At 34.4% G+C, this 16,818-nt stretch overlaps 2 protein-coding genes across 6 annotated transcripts; both read left to right on the top strand.

Annotated features, from left to right (window-relative positions):
- The first annotated feature begins 6,354 nt into the window (after window positions 1-6,354).
- Window positions 6,355-8,857, top strand: LOC148767799 (BTB/POZ and MATH domain-containing protein 4-like). 2 transcript variants are annotated; one of them, XR_016033568.1, is made up of 6 exons: window positions 6,355-7,168; window positions 7,322-7,604; window positions 7,888-7,988; window positions 8,146-8,270; window positions 8,558-8,661; window positions 8,731-8,857. XR_016033568.1 is itself a non-coding variant. In XM_088823306.1 (5 exons), the coding sequence occupies exons 1-4, from the start codon at window positions 6,467-6,469 to the stop codon at window positions 8,251-8,253; spliced, it is 1,194 nt and encodes a 397-aa protein (XP_088679432.1). In that variant the 5' UTR covers window positions 6,355-6,466; the 3' UTR covers window positions 8,254-8,270; window positions 8,558-8,857. The 2 variants fall into 2 exon arrangements, 1 of the variants encoding a protein (XP_088679432.1); XM_088823306.1 differs by having other exon boundaries at window positions 8,558-8,857.
- A 1,838-nt stretch (window positions 8,858-10,695) lies between these two features.
- On the top strand, window positions 10,696-13,252 carry LOC148767798 (BTB/POZ and MATH domain-containing protein 4-like). Of its 4 annotated transcripts, none has more exons than XM_088823312.1 (5): window positions 10,696-10,823; window positions 11,286-11,340; window positions 11,706-12,427; window positions 12,528-12,810; window positions 12,914-13,252. In XM_088823312.1, the coding sequence occupies exons 3-5, from the start codon at window positions 11,726-11,728 to the stop codon at window positions 13,003-13,005; spliced, it is 1,077 nt and encodes a 358-aa protein (XP_088679438.1). In that variant the 5' UTR covers window positions 10,696-10,823; window positions 11,286-11,340; window positions 11,706-11,725; the 3' UTR covers window positions 13,006-13,252. The 4 variants fall into 4 exon arrangements, with proteins under 4 accessions (XP_088679438.1, XP_088679436.1, XP_088679437.1 ...); XM_088823310.1 differs by having other exon boundaries at window positions 10,719-10,848; XM_088823311.1 differs by having other exon boundaries at window positions 10,720-10,848; window positions 11,286-11,323.
- Window positions 13,253-16,818: the final 3,566 nt, after the last annotated feature.

Below are 16,818 nucleotides of genomic sequence, written 5' to 3'. Positions count from 1 at the left end.
TCACATTAGGGACTGAACTGCATGTCAGACGCGTGAATAGGGACTGAATTGCTTGGGGAAACTACCTAGGGACTGATCTGTGTGTTGAGTTTTGGATTAGGGATTTATCTGTAGTTTCCCCATTTATTGATTAAATTAGAATTAGATATATTGAGGAATCAGAAGTTCACAACAATATATAGTATCTTTTTATTATATATGTTTCAAATTGACTTTTATTAAATACTAGTATCTTTCAATTTATTATATATATATATATATATATATATATATATATATATATATATATATATATATATATATATATATATATATATATATATATATATATATATATATATATATATATATATATATATATATATATATTTTTTTTTTATTATAGGGTTGGCAATGGCATTTTGAAACTAAAATGGTTAGATATTGAGAATATACTATTTTTATTAGTTAATCGACGTCCATGCGTGTCTCGATAAAATGTATTTTAGAATAAGAATTTGAAAAATAAAATGATGCTTGTATACATTGTACTGAAAGTATTTTATATATGTCGGTCAAATCATTTACGAAAGAGAAATTGAAAAGTGTGGATACTTTCATAATCGGGCAAAACAACGTGACACTGTCTTTGGAAAGGCTTTGGATTCATTTTCAGAATCGAGAATCGAGAATTCTTAATCGATCTCCATTAAAATAAATTTAGAAACTACTTTAATTTATTTATTTATTTTCCCTAATAAACATTTTTTAATACTCAAAATATAAACAAACATCATCTTGTCCGAATTGAATACCTAGCAAACTCATATATGTATGTAACTTGATTTACTAAATATTTTCTAATTAACGTAACCTTTAGAACTTGTTACATCGGTTGAAGTTGGCTATGGTGTTCCATAAAGAGACATATGAGAAGACAACTCGATTTAGATTTGAAAAATTCCTAATTATTTATTTATTTATTTTGACAAGATGGCTATTTTTGCCTACTTCATTTGGGATCTATTTTAATAATTATGTGTAGGTACTTGATGGGGCTTAAATTAGCCACATTCAATAATATAGGTTTTATAGCTTTTTGTTATGTTCAATAGATTATTAGATCTTATCATTAATTTGAATATTCAAACCTTGAGTGCTTATGAGATCACAGAGTAATGTTGATGAGAAAGATTATTAAATAACATATGAAGATAATGTGCCTAAGATAATATATGTGGGTGGTCCAATTTATTGAATTTTCTCTTCTCTATACATGACCTAGTATATATACTACTACAATATGGGCCTTTTTGGGCTTGTTTACATTTCCAAGATAGAAAAGCCGTCATCATGTCTATTCGGCCACGTGGCGAGTTCTTATTGGTTCTTTTCACTGTTCCTCAATCAGTTCAAGCCTGCCACCCATCCTTTACGTCCCAAATCAGTTCGAGCTCGAGCCAATTTCTTTTTTTTTTTTTTTTTTTTTTTTTTAAATATTTTTTAAACATTTTTTTATTATTAAAATTTATTTGAAAAAAATAAAAAATAAAAACTAAATTGTGATTATATATTTTTTTAATATTTGTATTTATTTCTATAATATTTTATATTATTATACATTATTTAAATAAAAATAACATATAAAAAAAATAAAAAAAATAAAAAAAAAAATAAAAAAAAATAAAAAAAATAATAATAAATCCGGCTCGCGAGCCGGCTCGCGAGCTGATGAACAACTAAAATCCGGCTCGAGCTCGGCTCGTCAGAAAGCTCGAGCTCGCGAGCTCGAGCTCGAGCTAGAAAACCTCGAGTCCGAGTTCGAGCTTTTTACGAGCCGACTCGTCGAGCTCACGAGTCGGCTCGGCTCGTTTACCACCCCTAATTTCCGGATTATCCCTTAGCTTCACCGGAGGCCATTATTGCAGGTGAATTTCTCATTCTTTTTTGTTTTCAACAAATTTAACCCTTGTATGATGTCTAGCGATTCGTCCCCCCTAGGTAGTTCTCTAGAATTACTATTAGGTGATTCAAATTCCTCGCATCTCCTTTTAGATGACGCCGTGTTTGATGGTGTAGACGAGATAGGAGACGCCGCTTTGGTAGATCCTAATAGATTAGTACAAAATCCCATACCCCTTTCGAGTTCCAAACATCCTTACACAGTAGTGGACAGTAGTTGGGTCTTGGAGTCAGTGGAGTTCGGGCCTGGAAAATCGGTATGTACACCCCGAGCCGACCCAACTTCCGGGCTATTTTGATGACGAGCTTTTGACTTGGTATGAGGACCAAGCCAAAGCCGGCCTTTCCTTTCCTCTTAACCCTTTTTAGTAGACGTCGACAACCATTTCGGGGTACCTTTTTAGTAGTCCTAAGGCAGCTATTTATACTAAAAAACTGAAAACCCTAAGTATAACTAAGAAAATACTAAAAATTACCAAAAACGGCAAAACGAGTTAGATCCTGATTCTAGTAGATCTCGTAATTTTGAGAACAACCCAATTTACTGAATCCTAATACGATTTTTCTATGATTTGATATTAATTTTCTAAAACTTACCTAAAATAGCAAACACGAACTTTTAGGAGTCTAAACGACGCTGGATTTCTCAAATTTGACGTGATTCATGAGCTTTGGTGATGAGTTTTGTTCCTTGCGCCGTTTTACTTGAGATAGAGTTCGTTCGGTACTCAAATGCAATTTGAGTTCGTAGAAACCCTTATTTTTTCATAATTTCTTTCGATATTTCCAGCAATGCCCATTAATAACTCTTCTTCGAATTAAATAGTTATTTTGCAATTCGAATCCAATTTGACGTTCCTTATCAAATTTATTTACATTTGTTTTCATATTGTTTTTTTTTTAAACATGGCTTTGAAACCAAAATAGTCATTTGAATTGGCTGGTTTTAAGGTTGGATCCTTTTTCAAAATTCTACAGTTATAAATAGTTAATCACTCTCTCTTTCTCATTAATTTTTAAATGTTTTTTTTTCTTTTTATTTTTTTAATATATATATTTCAAACTATAGTTTGAAAGTTATAGCAAATAATGCATGGTCTAAACTATTTGAGTTAAAAAATTAGTTTACAACACAATATTGGTGGTTCACAGTTCAAAAATGTTGGTCGAAAGCTCGAAAGCGATTACTCACAAATCAGAACGATCAGCTCCGAAATCAAGAATAGAAGAACCGTTATATATATATATATATATATATATATATATATATATATATATATATATATATATATATATATATATATATTATATTCGTTCATATTTTGCTTGTATTTGTAGTCAGACAAAAAAAAGATCTTGTAGAAATAAAAATAATAATGATTTTATATAAAGACAATATTAGTAAGTATGCAAGATGGTGCTGATAAGATAGTTAAATATATAACAAGACATGAGTATGCAACAAGATTAATCACTGATCATGTGGGAAACGAAATTCAAGTTTTCAAGAATCAAAATTAAACTAAACTAAAGAAGTTTAAACAGAAATTTAAACTAACTTCATAAACTAACAGATCTGCTTTAATTATCAATATTCGACCGGTTCTCGTCCATTGATAAGGAAATTATTATTCTCTCACAACAGGGCGTCGTCCCCTGAAACACAAACTGACGGAGATAAAAAAATGCTCCACACTGTGCATAAAACTAAAATGCAAGTACTAAAAATAGTAAATCCCCAACCCAACTCACGATGACTGATGATAGAACACACGATCGGAAGATGGAGAAAAAACTGAAGAAACCCAAAATCATTCGCCAGACGCGCAATCTCGAACAGGCAGAATAGGAAAACGGCGAATGATAACTGAATGGACACGGCTTGAACGGAGACCCCCTAAAGACGCCGACCGCGATGACGACGGCGGAGACAAGTAAGTTGGAGAACGTTTGACTACATTTGGTGGTCACTCGGCCTAACATTTGACTACAAATTCTGTAATTCTTCTTGCGACTTCCAATTCTTATTTACATTATTCTCCAACTTGTGGTTCAGAGTGGGCCTGAAACCATTTTCAATGCAGACCAGTTTTAGTTTATTACATCTATGTTTTCTGTACAAGTGGTTACGTAATATGAACCAACAATTTATAATTTTGAGTAGTGATTCAAACCGCGAACAGGTGATTCCAACCGTAAATGAGGAAGTTGCCAACTATAAGTATCACAATTAACAAGCGGTTACGTAATATGAACCAACAATTTATAATTTTTAGTAGTGTTTTAAACCGTGAACAAGAGATCCCAACCGTAAACGAGGATGTTGCCAACTATAAGTATCACAATTAACACCTTTAACAATGCAATACTTAATAAAATTGCAGTTAAGTGATGCTTTATCACACTGATTGCTGAGAAAATCAAATGAATACATCCAATCATATATAGATTTTCAGTATGAACAAATTTATTTATATTTATCTTCATCTTGTTTTTTTTTGTAAACATGGCCTCGAAGCCGAAATAATCATTTGAATTGACTGGTGTGAGAAGTTGGATCCCTTTTTAAAATTTTGATTTTTTTATAGTTGATTACTCTTTTTTTCTCATTAATTTTCACGTGTTTTTTTTAATATATGTTTCAAACTATGACTTGAAAGTTATAGCAAGTAATGCATGGTCTAAACTATTTAAGTTAGAAATTTAGTGTTCGATTCGAAATTGGTGGTTCACAGTTCGAAAATGTTAGTTTAAAGTTCGAAACCGATTGTTCACTAATCAGAACGGCCGGCTTTAAAATCAAGAAAATTTGTTTCAAAGTCGAAAACATTCAAATCCCAATCGATGGAATTCAAAAATTTCGTTCCGAATTGAACCCTTAATACACAACAACAATTTCGTCCCGACTTGTACCTTGAAATTTTGAATGATAAAAACAATTAATGTGTAAATTCCTCTTGCATTAAAAAAAAGAGAGAACTACACTGCACAAATTAAAATTAGGGTTATTTTAATATTTTACGTAAGTTCTCTCCCCCCTTACACGTGTTCTCTTTGCCCTTACACTTGCACGCATTTTCTCTTTCTCTCTCTTGCTCTCTCTCATATTTGTGTGTATTTTTTATTGTGTGTGTGGATGCTTTGGAGAGAGAATGAAGCCTCTCCTTATTGGCCTCCCCCGACAATCCAACATTTCCTCTCATTATATGCTTCTTCTTCTTAGGGCGTGTGCTTTTGTGTTGAATTGTGTGCCCAATAGAGAGAAAAAGGGCTGGTTGGTGGGCTAATGGACTTTTGGGCCCAAAAAAAGAGAGATGGTCTTTTGCACCTCATCTCTGGCTCGTTTGAGGCATGATTTGGGCTTGAGCAAATCAGCCCAAATCACCTACTCCCCCTAAGTCATCGCAAGTGGTGCGAAGTAACTAATCGTGGCGAACTAATTGTTCTAACTGTTTGGGCGCGGTGAAAAAATCAAACCAGCCTATCCCCCGAGTTCGTCGTGAGAAGTGCGAAGAAACTAGTTGAAGCGAACTAATGCTCTAAATGCTTAGATGTGGTGAAAAAATCGAACCAACCTACTCCCCTAAGTTTCTCGCGAGAAGTGCAAGTAACTAATCGTGGCGAACTCATAGTTCTTGTTTGGATAACTACATCTACCCCTTCAACTATGATTTTTTCTTACATCTCCACCCTTATGATGCCAAATTAAACATAATCATCTAGATGTCGTGGAATGAGCTCTGGTTTGTACTGGTTTTGTGTAAAAATACAGTTTATGATGCACCACAATGTGATATATACAAGCTTAAAAACACATATTACGATCATCTTGCTTCAAAATGTAGAATTTGAATGGTTTAAAACGGGTACAAAAGTGATAATATTCCATATAATCTCGAATATTCCACTAAATTTGAAACCACAAGGGTGAACGTGTAAAAAGATTTATAGTTGACGGGTGGTTGTAATTACCCAAACATGAGGGGTTTTTTTTGTAATTTGACCATACCTCAGGGGGTGATTGTAATTTACCCAAAATACCCGAATAATAATAAGGGTAAATTACGCTCACACCCCTGAGGTATGCTTAAATAACTTTAAGGTCCATGTGATATCGATAATTACACTCACTCCTGAAACACACTTAAAAACTCTAATTGGATAATTCATTGGATACGTTATTCCGATAGAGTTCTAACGGACTATTACTTAGTGATATGACTCTCCAATATTTCTTAAATCACGCATAACTCTTTGTTATCTCTGACACTTCCGGAAACTAATAGTCAATTAAAAGTTAAAACTCTTATCGGTATATAATTATCCAAACATGAGGGGTTTATTCGTAATTTGACCATACCTAAGGGGTGGGTTGTAATTTAGTATTTATTTATTTATTTAGGAGAAAAGAAATCATTCAATCAGTGAATCTCGATCGATTTAGGTCTTAGGTTTTGTTCCGTTGTCTGGGCAGCGCCAATTTTGTGTTCTTCCTCCCTCAGGTGTATCTTCAATTTGTTCATCGATGGAAGACGAGGTTTTGGAATCTGCTTCGGTAAGCGTGAGAGGAAAGGAAAAGGGGTGTCACCTGTTTGTGGTGAAGAATTTCTCCCTGCACAAAGGAATCGGTGTAAACGAAGCAATTGAGAGTGAAGAATTCGTCGTCTGTGGCCGCCGGTTTTCGATTCGTTTATATCCCGGTGGAAAGGACGTTGATGTACGCGACGCCGGATTTGCATCTCTGTATGTATATCTCAATAAAGAGAACACTCACCAATCTGTGTCCTGTTGTTTTGATATGTACCTAATTGATCAGTCTGGTAAAGGCAATGATTGGGGTTGCTCCTTTCTTCGAAAGTCATGGCTGATTGAAAGAGGTAAAATGGTAGGGCGTGATAACTTCATTATGCTATCATCCTTAACTGAATATCTCAAAGACGATTGCTTAAAAATCCGTGTCAACATTGAAGTATTCACTTGTCGAAACCAAGACCTCCCTCTTATCAAGGTTCCGACGGAGTCGTTGAATAATAGTATCCGATCGGACTTTGGGAAGTTATTGCAGAGCAAGAAAGGAGCTGATGTTCTCTTTAAAGTTAAAAACCAGAGCTTTTGGGCACATAAGCCGATATTAGCAGCCCGCTGTCCCTTTTTCCTCTCTTATCTTTCAGATGGTCATCAATCCAACGAGATTGATGTTCCTGATATCGACCCTGAAATTTTTGAGGTATTTTTTTTTTATTTTTGCTAATACTTGTAAATTTTGCCAAATTGTGTTTCTTGTTTCATTGCCTGATTTCTTTTGTTTGTCTATATTTAATTTATGAACCTTCTGTGATCTGGTTTGAGTTTCATTCACCACATTGATCTGGTCATGTAGGCTATGCTCTGGTTTCTGTACACTGGAATTCTCCGGGAAGAAGAGCACGATGACAGTGATTTTGGTGGTCCGTTGATGATTGAGTCGTTCATGGGGAAGATACTTGCTGCAGCTGATCGATTTGAGTTGAAAAAACTTAAAAAGATTTGTGAATTGCGCATTTCAGATAAAATTTCCAGAGAGTCAGTTGTTTATGTGATGCACCTAGCTGAACTATGTCGTGCCGAAGAATTGAAAGCGGCATGTCTCAGATTTGGTGCTGAAAATGGAGCTGGTATATTAGGTAACATTGTTGACTTTTTTATCTTGTCTATCTTATCTTATTGAGTCTTTGGGCGATAATTTTATGGAAAATGAAACATAATAGTTTATATCAAGAAATATAAGTATGGTATGTGGTTTGTTCTTTAGATAATTTATAAAGTCCCTAAATTCGAATTTGAATTCACCAGGTTGCTTGCTTATCAAACTGATATCGCACTACAAACTATAAAAAGTTTACTTCAATTCACATGCTTCCGTGGTTTAACAGTGTTAAGAATTACTTGCTTTAAATTTCTTTTCAGATGTCGTGGATTCCGATGGATGTAAATACCTCAAAGAGACCTGTCCACTATTGTTTCTAGAGTTGGCTTATAAAGAAAATTACCCTATCAATGAATTTCAGGTAAGTGTTTAAACTAATTTGATCTTTTATGCAATATAAGTATATGGTTGATAGTTTTGCAAACACTCGGTTTTTACATTTCCTTAGTTGTGTATTTTTTGGTTGTCAAACTATTGTTCCTTGTTTGATTGATGTGTTTAACGTGTGTTGTCTGCAGAAGCATCACTTGTGCAAGAAATTATTTTCGAGTGTGAAGGAGACTTTTGCTGGTATACTAAGGAAAGAGTGTGCAATTGAAGACAAGTATAAGATAAAGGATGTTTGAGTCGTCGTCTTTTTAAGGTTTGTTGGTTCTCTATATGATGATTTGGTCCGAAAACCCTTTTTCTTTAGGCCTGGATTTGTATTCCGTTGAATATAAAAAGGAAAAACGGGATATGGGACGGCGGTTTTTTATGTGTACTCACTCGAGCTTTTATATACATACCATGCTCTCATGTTTGCGGGTTGTCGGATACCGATGAGAATGGGAAGATTATAATGATATTGAAATTTGGTGGCTATATTTATTTGTAGACATTATTATATAAACTTGTAAATTATTTGTGACTTTTTAATGAACCTTGTAGGTCACGTTACGTTGGTTCTCACTCAAGAAACAGTTTACAGACATGAACGTTGGCTTATTTCGAATCTTCTGAAAGCTGCTGGATCGTGTATAACTGCGTAGATTGTATAACTTGTAATAACATAATTTAACTAATTTTATTCAAGCTCCTTGTTAAATTGTATAACTGCGTAGATTGTATAACTTGTAATAACATAATTTAACTAATTTTATTCAAGCTCCTTGTTAAATTATGTACGTGCGAAGATTCTGTAACTTGTAAAAACATATTTAACTAATTTTATTCAAGTTCCTCGTTAAATTATGTATGTAATCGGGTTTTAAGAAAATTGCAATTAATTATTCATTGGAATATTAAAATGACAAATAATTTGAAAAATAAAAAAATAATCGTTAAATTATGTATGTAATCGGCAGGCCCGGTTCTGAGGGGAGACGAGGAAGGCGGTCGCCTTGGGCCCCCAATTTTTTATGAAATTTAGGGGCCCTCGATTTTAGAAAAACAGTCCTTATCAATTAGAATTTAGTGTATATATATATATATATATATATATATATATATATATATATATATATATATATATATATATATATATATATATATATATATTCAGAAAAGAAGAAATAAAAGAAGAACTCCGATGAAGATCCATCTTCAATTCTCCGTTATCTTGTTCTTCTTGTTCTAAGATTATGTTACGGGTGAGCAAAAAAACCGAAAAATCGAAAAACCGAACCGAAAACCGAAAAAACCGAGCCGATATATACCGTCCCGACTTAAAATCGCATATACGGTTAATTTTTTTTGAAAAACCGAAAATATCGGTTTGTGTATGGAGAATAAAAAAATTACCGAACCGATTTCCCGAACCGATTTATACAAAATAATGTCTTTTTTAATATATAGTATAAATACTTACACTAACGTGCCTCTATCTTTCGAGTGTTCATATGACATGTTTTTCTATTAATTAATTTTGGATTGTTACATGTTTTTTATTAGTTAATTTTCGGTTGTTATTTGTTAATTTTCTCTAATAAATATAATGAAAGTCCAAAAATATCGGTTTTATGTCGAACCGATTCGAACAATTAGACGAAATCGAAACCTAAAATAAACCGAATTATACCGATACCGTTAACCGAAAACCGAAAAACCGATTAACACCGAACCGAAAAAAACCGACATATTCGGTTTTTAAAATATGAAAAACCGATATTATCGGTACGTGTTTGGTTTATTGGAAAAACCGAGCCGTACCGACCCGTGCACACCCCTAGATTACGTAAAAAAAAAAAAAAGTCCAGATTTTCATCTTTGAGGTTATCTTATATAGGTGTAATTAAGAGTTGGTTATATATATGAGTTTCCTTATGTAGTTAAAATTCTTACATTTTTGAGGTTATCTTATATAGGTGTAATTAAGAGTTGGTTATATATTGGAGTTCCCTTATGCAATTAAAATTCTTATAATGCGCAGTTGAGGAACTTCGGACGGTCGTTCAAAATTTAGTTCATTTGGACGACCTTTTCAACCTTCTATTAGATTTTTTCTTTTTCCTTTCGGGATGGCCATCGGAGAATTAGCTGAAATCTCCATACGGCCATCTCAGTTCTATTTTTGGTCTGCGGTTGGTTGTCTACTCATTTTGCTCATTTTTTACCGTACCATTCTCTAAACTCCCGATTCTTCAAGTTGTACATAAAATACTATAATCAAGTCATTAAGCATAATTCAATCAATAAAATTCCTCAAAAATCCTCATAAGAAAATATAAATTGGGTGTAACACTTGCACTCAACACCTTTAGAAAAAACTGCCCCAAGTTTTTTAACCTATTATGTTATATTACTTCGAACAAAAAAAAGACAATGTTGCCCCTGCTAGGGCTCCCGTTTCAAAGATCTACATAGTTCGCCGTGGGCTCCCGAATTTGTAGGAACGGGCCTGGTAATCGGGTTTTAAGAAAAAAATAATAAAAAAATATCGGGTTGGCGCCACTTTGACAATTGTTAATGTTGGTATAGTTTTGTAGTTTGTACATGAATAATTAGGGTAATTAAGCAATTTTCCCGAGTCCTAATTGTAATATGAATATCACACAAGCTGCGATTTTTTCTTCCCCTTTACTTGTGAAATGACAAATATACCCCGGGTATTTACAGTAAGTATCTGTATTTGCATCAACCCGGCGTTTATCTCTCTATCAATTTAATTTCTTCCTCCTTAAAACAAACCCGCAGCGCCGACGAGACGCCGTCCGAGGTTATTTTTATCAGCCGTGTATTTGGTTTGCTTACTCATCTCTGTATTCGTTTTAATTTTGTTTGCTTGTTTAGTTTTTGTTGATAATTTCATATTTTGGGGCAAATTATTCGTTGTACAATCACTTTTCAGATTTTGAAGGTGGAGTAATTAGTATAATGTTGATTATACTGTTTCTTCAGATATAATTGGTATTTTTTTTTGAAAGAGTTTTAGTATGAAATTTATTGAATTAAGATAAAATTGAACTGTTGATCGAAGAGACTAACTAGGTTTTGATGTGCAATTTCCGATTTTTAAGCTGTTTTATAATCTTCTTATTGTTCTTGCTCAAAGATCACTACTATCAAGTTCATCTTAAGTAGATTTTTCTGCATTCACTATGGTAAAAGTGTATTCATTTATCTCTACAGAGATTCATATTTTTAAGTGTGTAATCAATTACTCCCTCGAATATGACAGGCTAAGAAGCTCAAGTGGAGGCTTAGCTGCTTTACAAGGTCAGGTAGGTGTTTGTGTAAGTTCTCTGCACTTGAAGCTAATTTTATAAAAGTTGTCTTTATTTTGATCCAACGGAGAACTGTCCAAGTATTCAAACTTATGTTTATTACGTATCTTGCTTATCAGCTTGGGAAAACTTTTTTGATATTAATCGAGCATTGTGAAAACCATAGTAATACTAGAGTCGAATTTTATTAGCATTTCCTTTTTAGTTCTTAAAAAGCAAACACGGAAAATTTGGTTAGCAATTACTACTCATTAGCAACCAAGATTTGAGATAGCATTGGGAAAAGAAAGGAAAAAGGTGAATTTGGATTTTTTGGGTGCATTGAATTCCTATTAGAATTTCTGATAATCTCAAACTTGTAATGCCCATGACAGAAAGATCGTCAACGCCAAAGATGGTGAAGGGGTTATATCGATTTACATTGGAGAAATATTCCAAGTGTAAGGGGATCGGGGAAGGAAACTTCTTTCTTAGCAATTGTTTTACTGTTGGAGGCTACAAATGGGCTATTGCTATCTATCCCGACGGAACATCACAAGACAAAACTCTTGGTGGAGAAAAATATGAACATGGGCATGTCTACTTTGATCCTTATGTCACTCTTGTCAGTGAAAGCGATAATGGAGTTTCTGTATGTATGAAGATGTCACTCCTCAATCAGAGTGGAAAGGGTAGTCATTGGACTGTATGTAACATTGATCCATGTGTTATTTCCACCCGTTTTAGTAAGGGCTTCCCTTGCTTTATAGATAGAGATGTTCTTGAGGAATCTTCCTTGTATCTCAAGGATGATTGTTTGAAGATTGAATGCACACTTACTGTTGTGACGCCTTCTGAATCTGATGACAAGATCCGAACAACGAGTGCCGCTTCGAACTGCGATTTCGATGGTGATGTGGGAGATGATTTTCTTGCCATGTTGACGTCTGGTGAATGTTCTGATGTTGTTTTGAATGTGAATGGTGAGAAATTTCATGCACACAAGTTTATATTATCGGCACGCTCCTCTGTCTTCGATTCTATGTTTGCAAGTCACGTTACGGTTTCTGATCAACATGAAATTGTCATCAGAGACGTCGAGCCTTTGGTGTTTAAGGTAATAATAGCACCCACCCACCCACCCTTCATTTTCTTCTTTTTTTTGGAAAAGCAACTCTTCGTAAATGTATATTTGATGTTGACTATATTTTTGGCAGGTTTTACTGCACTTTATATACTCTGATACTTTACCAGAAAATGAGAGGAGGTCTTTGATGGCTGGATATGCTTTCGGGGCGTCTTTGTCGAGCACAATCGGAGCGAAATTGCTTGCAGCAGCAGATAAATACGACATTAAGCGTCTCAAAAGCATATGTGAATCTCACCTGTGGAGGAGCATTTCTCTAGGCCGATTTCCCGAGATTCTCTCACTAGCGGAGACTTTTAACGCAACTGAGTTGAAGCGTCTCTGCTTTAAGTATGCTGCGGATAACTATGATGGTAATGTAATTATTAGTTGTTTAGTTTATCTAAACTTTTCTTTACGGAGATTATTATAGTAGGAGGGATTAAATTAACGAGTGACGATTATATTATATTGCAGTTCTTGCCGAGTTGGGCAGTTTCAGTTACTTTCAAAAGGATTGCCCGTCGTTGCTCAATGAAATTGATGACTACATTCGGATCGGGAGATAATCAAGTGCCCCTTGCTGCTCAGTTGTGTGGATGACCACGAGACGTTTTCGAGTACTGTTTGTATTTTGTTTCCAAGGATGTTCTATCAATTAAATTATGGTAAAATACACTTTACCCCCTTGTAGTTTGAAAATATATAGTTACCACCTTAATTTAACGGTCAACTTATTTGACTATTAACGGTGTTAGTAGTAAATTAATTTATATTTTTATCCTCACATTCAATTTGTTTTAATTTTCTTTATCATATGACATCTTATTTTTATATTATTAATAAATATTAAATTTTAATGAATATTTTAGATTATTTAGTATTTCAAATATTGGATGAAATATAATCTTCATTAATATTTAAATTTAAAAAATATATTTCTTCGTAATGTCAAATTTGGTACATTTAATTGTAAATAAAAGTGTTGAAAATTAAAAAAATTAATTGAATATAAATAAATACTGAAATGGGCTCCAAACCATTCAATGGAGCCCGCCCCAGTAATGAAGCCCAGATTGTGTATGTTCCTTTGGAACGGCATACATACCACGTGGCTGAATTAAAGTTGGCCACGTAGGCTAAGATTCTCTTTTTTAATCACATCCGCACATCACTCCTTGGGGACCAATTCACACGTCTCAGCCGTTCGATCAGCCTCAAAAGAACTATTACCTACGTGGCATTAAATAATTCCTGAACCTTGCATGGCCAGCCCTCATGGCTACCTAGCTGCTCCAAGTTTCCACAAAATACGATTTTTTAATTATATATATATATATATATATATATATATATATATATATATATATATATATATATATATATATATATATATATATATATATATATATAGATAGTTGAGACTAGCAAAATTCTATTAATTTAGCAAAATATTAAATTATTGAACTAAAAATTTAGTGTATTTTTACCAAGTGGAAATCGAAAAGGTTATTATTTAAGCGATGTGATTAATTTATTGAGGTTCTACTGCATATATATTATTTGGAGTTTCGATTTCCATTTCAACATTATATTTCCCGTTAATGGACATTAAGGACCGTTAAAAAATAATTCTCAAATGTATTATAATTTATATACGGAGTAAGAGTCTCTAGAAAATAATTTATTAATAATCTTATAATATTATTATATCTTAGGTCTCGTTTGCTTGGTGTTATTAACCTCTATTAACTAAATAGTAATGGTTAGTAAGATGTTTGGTTGATGAGATTCGTATTTAGTCAAGCCCGCTACTATACTCAAAGCCCGCAATTAAGTGTTATTATTTGGTTAAATTAGTAGCACCCCTCCCCCTGCGATTAATTTGTGGGGTTGATTAAAAGAGGAAAATAAAATTTTATCCTTAAAACAATATCTCAAATTTTTTAATTAAAATACGTTTTAGACAATTCACATTAAATACCAGAATTTAACAAATTTAATACAAGATTTAATCTAACGAATCAAACATCTTACTGACTAAATAATTAATTAGTCAGTGAGATATTAATCCAATCTCACCTAATCCAATGTAATCCGATATAGGTAAGCAAACGAGGCCTAAATCTATTATATTTTTTCAGATATTTATTTACTAAAAATTCTCCAGAAATTCTAAAACTCTTTAAGATTTGTTTTTTTCTGAAAACTTTGGGAATTAATTTCCATATCTTTTGGGAGTTATATATATGCTCGAAAGATTATTTAAGAAAAAGAAAATATTTTTTTCATATTACAAATTGGTATGTATATATATAGTGAGAATGTAATTTATATAGGGTAGCAATCAAATTATTATTAATTAACTATACACGTGCACGAAAATTGCTTATTCCCCAACATAACCTTAGAGAGAGTAGTAGGTTGCAGCTTTGCAAATTGTCACCCATTATGTGATTGGACAAGAGAAGCCAAATCATTACTTTTTTGAGATGTGTTTCGAAAAGTTCCTTCAATTTAATTTTTGGTTAATTATGCCTGTTTTGTTTTTACTTACACAATTTTAATTTTACATTCCAATTAATTAGTATTTCATTTTTTTAACCGATCGGTATTAAATTTACATATATGGCATGCCGATTTTTTTGTAGATGCAATAACAAGAGAAATAATTAATCTTGTGAACTTATATTATGAAAAAAAAAATCATTAATCAGAAGGTTTTTCCATCCACGTATTGGCTCGTTGCTCTCATATTGTAATATTTTTTTCATAAATATTGAAAAATATTGTCCAAGAAGTTTAATTTGAGAACATGTAAGATTAATAAATTAATTAAAAAGCCCTTTTGTACCCATATGCAAGTTAATTTTTTTTCTTTCTTTATTTATTTATATGTAACTTTTTGACTGAAACCCTAAAACTAACTGACTATTAAAGGAAAAATGGATGGAGGGGTGTGTATATGACAAAGATTAAACGTTTGGGGTATAATTGCCAAAAGACAAAAATCAGAGGACAGATTACCATTTCTGGTAACTGCCTCTGTCACTCCTAGCACACACTGCAGCACACACTGCTGCTTTGTTTCCTCTCCCTTTCTCCCCGTTTCTCTCTCTCTTCTTCGCCGGTCTTTCTTCCCGTCGCTCTCTCTCTCTCTTCTCTCGCCGGTACGGTCTTTCTTCCCGTCGCTCTCTCTCTCTCTCTTCTCTCGCCGGTACGGTCTTTCTCCCCGTCGCTCTCTCTCTCTCTCTCTTCTCTCGCCGGTACGGTCTTTCTCCCCGTCGCTCTCTCTCTCTCTCTCTCTCTTCTCTCGCCGGTACGGTCTTTCTCCCCGTCTCTCTTCTCTCGCCGGTACGGTCTTTCTCCCCGTTTCTCTCTCTCTCTCTTCTCTCGCCGGTACGGTCTTTCTCCCCATCTCTCTCTCTCTTCTCTCACGCCAGTTTTTCTCCCCCCGTATTTCTCTCTCTTCTCTCTCTCTCTCTCTCTCGATTTCTCTCACAGTTTGATCGGAGATGGTGAATCTCAACACGATGGGGAATTCCCGAGCTGCATTGTTTTTTTGGTCAGTTATAGGTTTACTATGTTCGCTCGTGTTTCCGGTCACCACTGTTAGCCCGTCGGCCGGGAACGGCGTTCTAGCGGCGGCGATGGCTGGGGCAGCCATCGTTACCCTCGTCCTTTACCCCGTCGGTTTTGTATACCTTCGGCGCTCGAGTTTCATGCGCGTTCGAAGGGGTGGGTGTACGGTCGCTATCACGGCGAATATATTCGTCTCCATTGTTGCCGTGAGTGTGGCGGTGCTCCATCATGTGTCTGCACGTGCGATCGGAGCACAGATTTTATTAGTGATTTGGATATTTTGTCTGTTTGAGTTATGCAGGCCGACTTCTGATTACGGGTTTCTCCAGTTCTTCTTACGATTGCCGGTTCAGTGTGCTATCACTGCGACCCTCACCGATGGCATTCACATGGGCGGGGTGATTATCTTCTTCACGGTTTTCGTCTACATTTTTTGCACATGCTGGAGTATCTTTTACTTGGGCAGATATGAGAGAGCCCTGGTGGAGGCGGCTGCTGCCCTTGCGAGGAGAGGTGGTGATTTGGAGGCTGGTGTTCAGGTTGCAGCAGCCGCAGCTGGTGATGCGCCAGCGAATGTTAGGGAGTAGCTAGGGTTTGGTATTCATTGTCTTTGCTGTTATTTGTTGTTTTGTTGTTTTTCTAGAAGAGATCGAGTTAACTAGTAGTTAAGTGATAATTAGTGTTTTTTGCTTTCTTTTTGCGACAAGAATTATTTTGCATGAATTAAGTATTTTTATTTTTTGGGATAAGTATTATTGCATGGACTTCAAGTAGTAAATATTTGTTTTTGCAACAATTAC

This window comes from Erythranthe guttata, chromosome 9 (assembly GCF_056151865.1).
Source record: "Erythranthe guttata isolate IM_541 chromosome 9, IM_541, whole genome shotgun sequence".
Taxonomy (NCBI): domain Eukaryota; kingdom Viridiplantae; phylum Streptophyta; class Magnoliopsida; order Lamiales; family Phrymaceae; genus Erythranthe; species Erythranthe guttata.
This window is presented reverse-complemented; position numbering and strand designations above follow the sequence as displayed.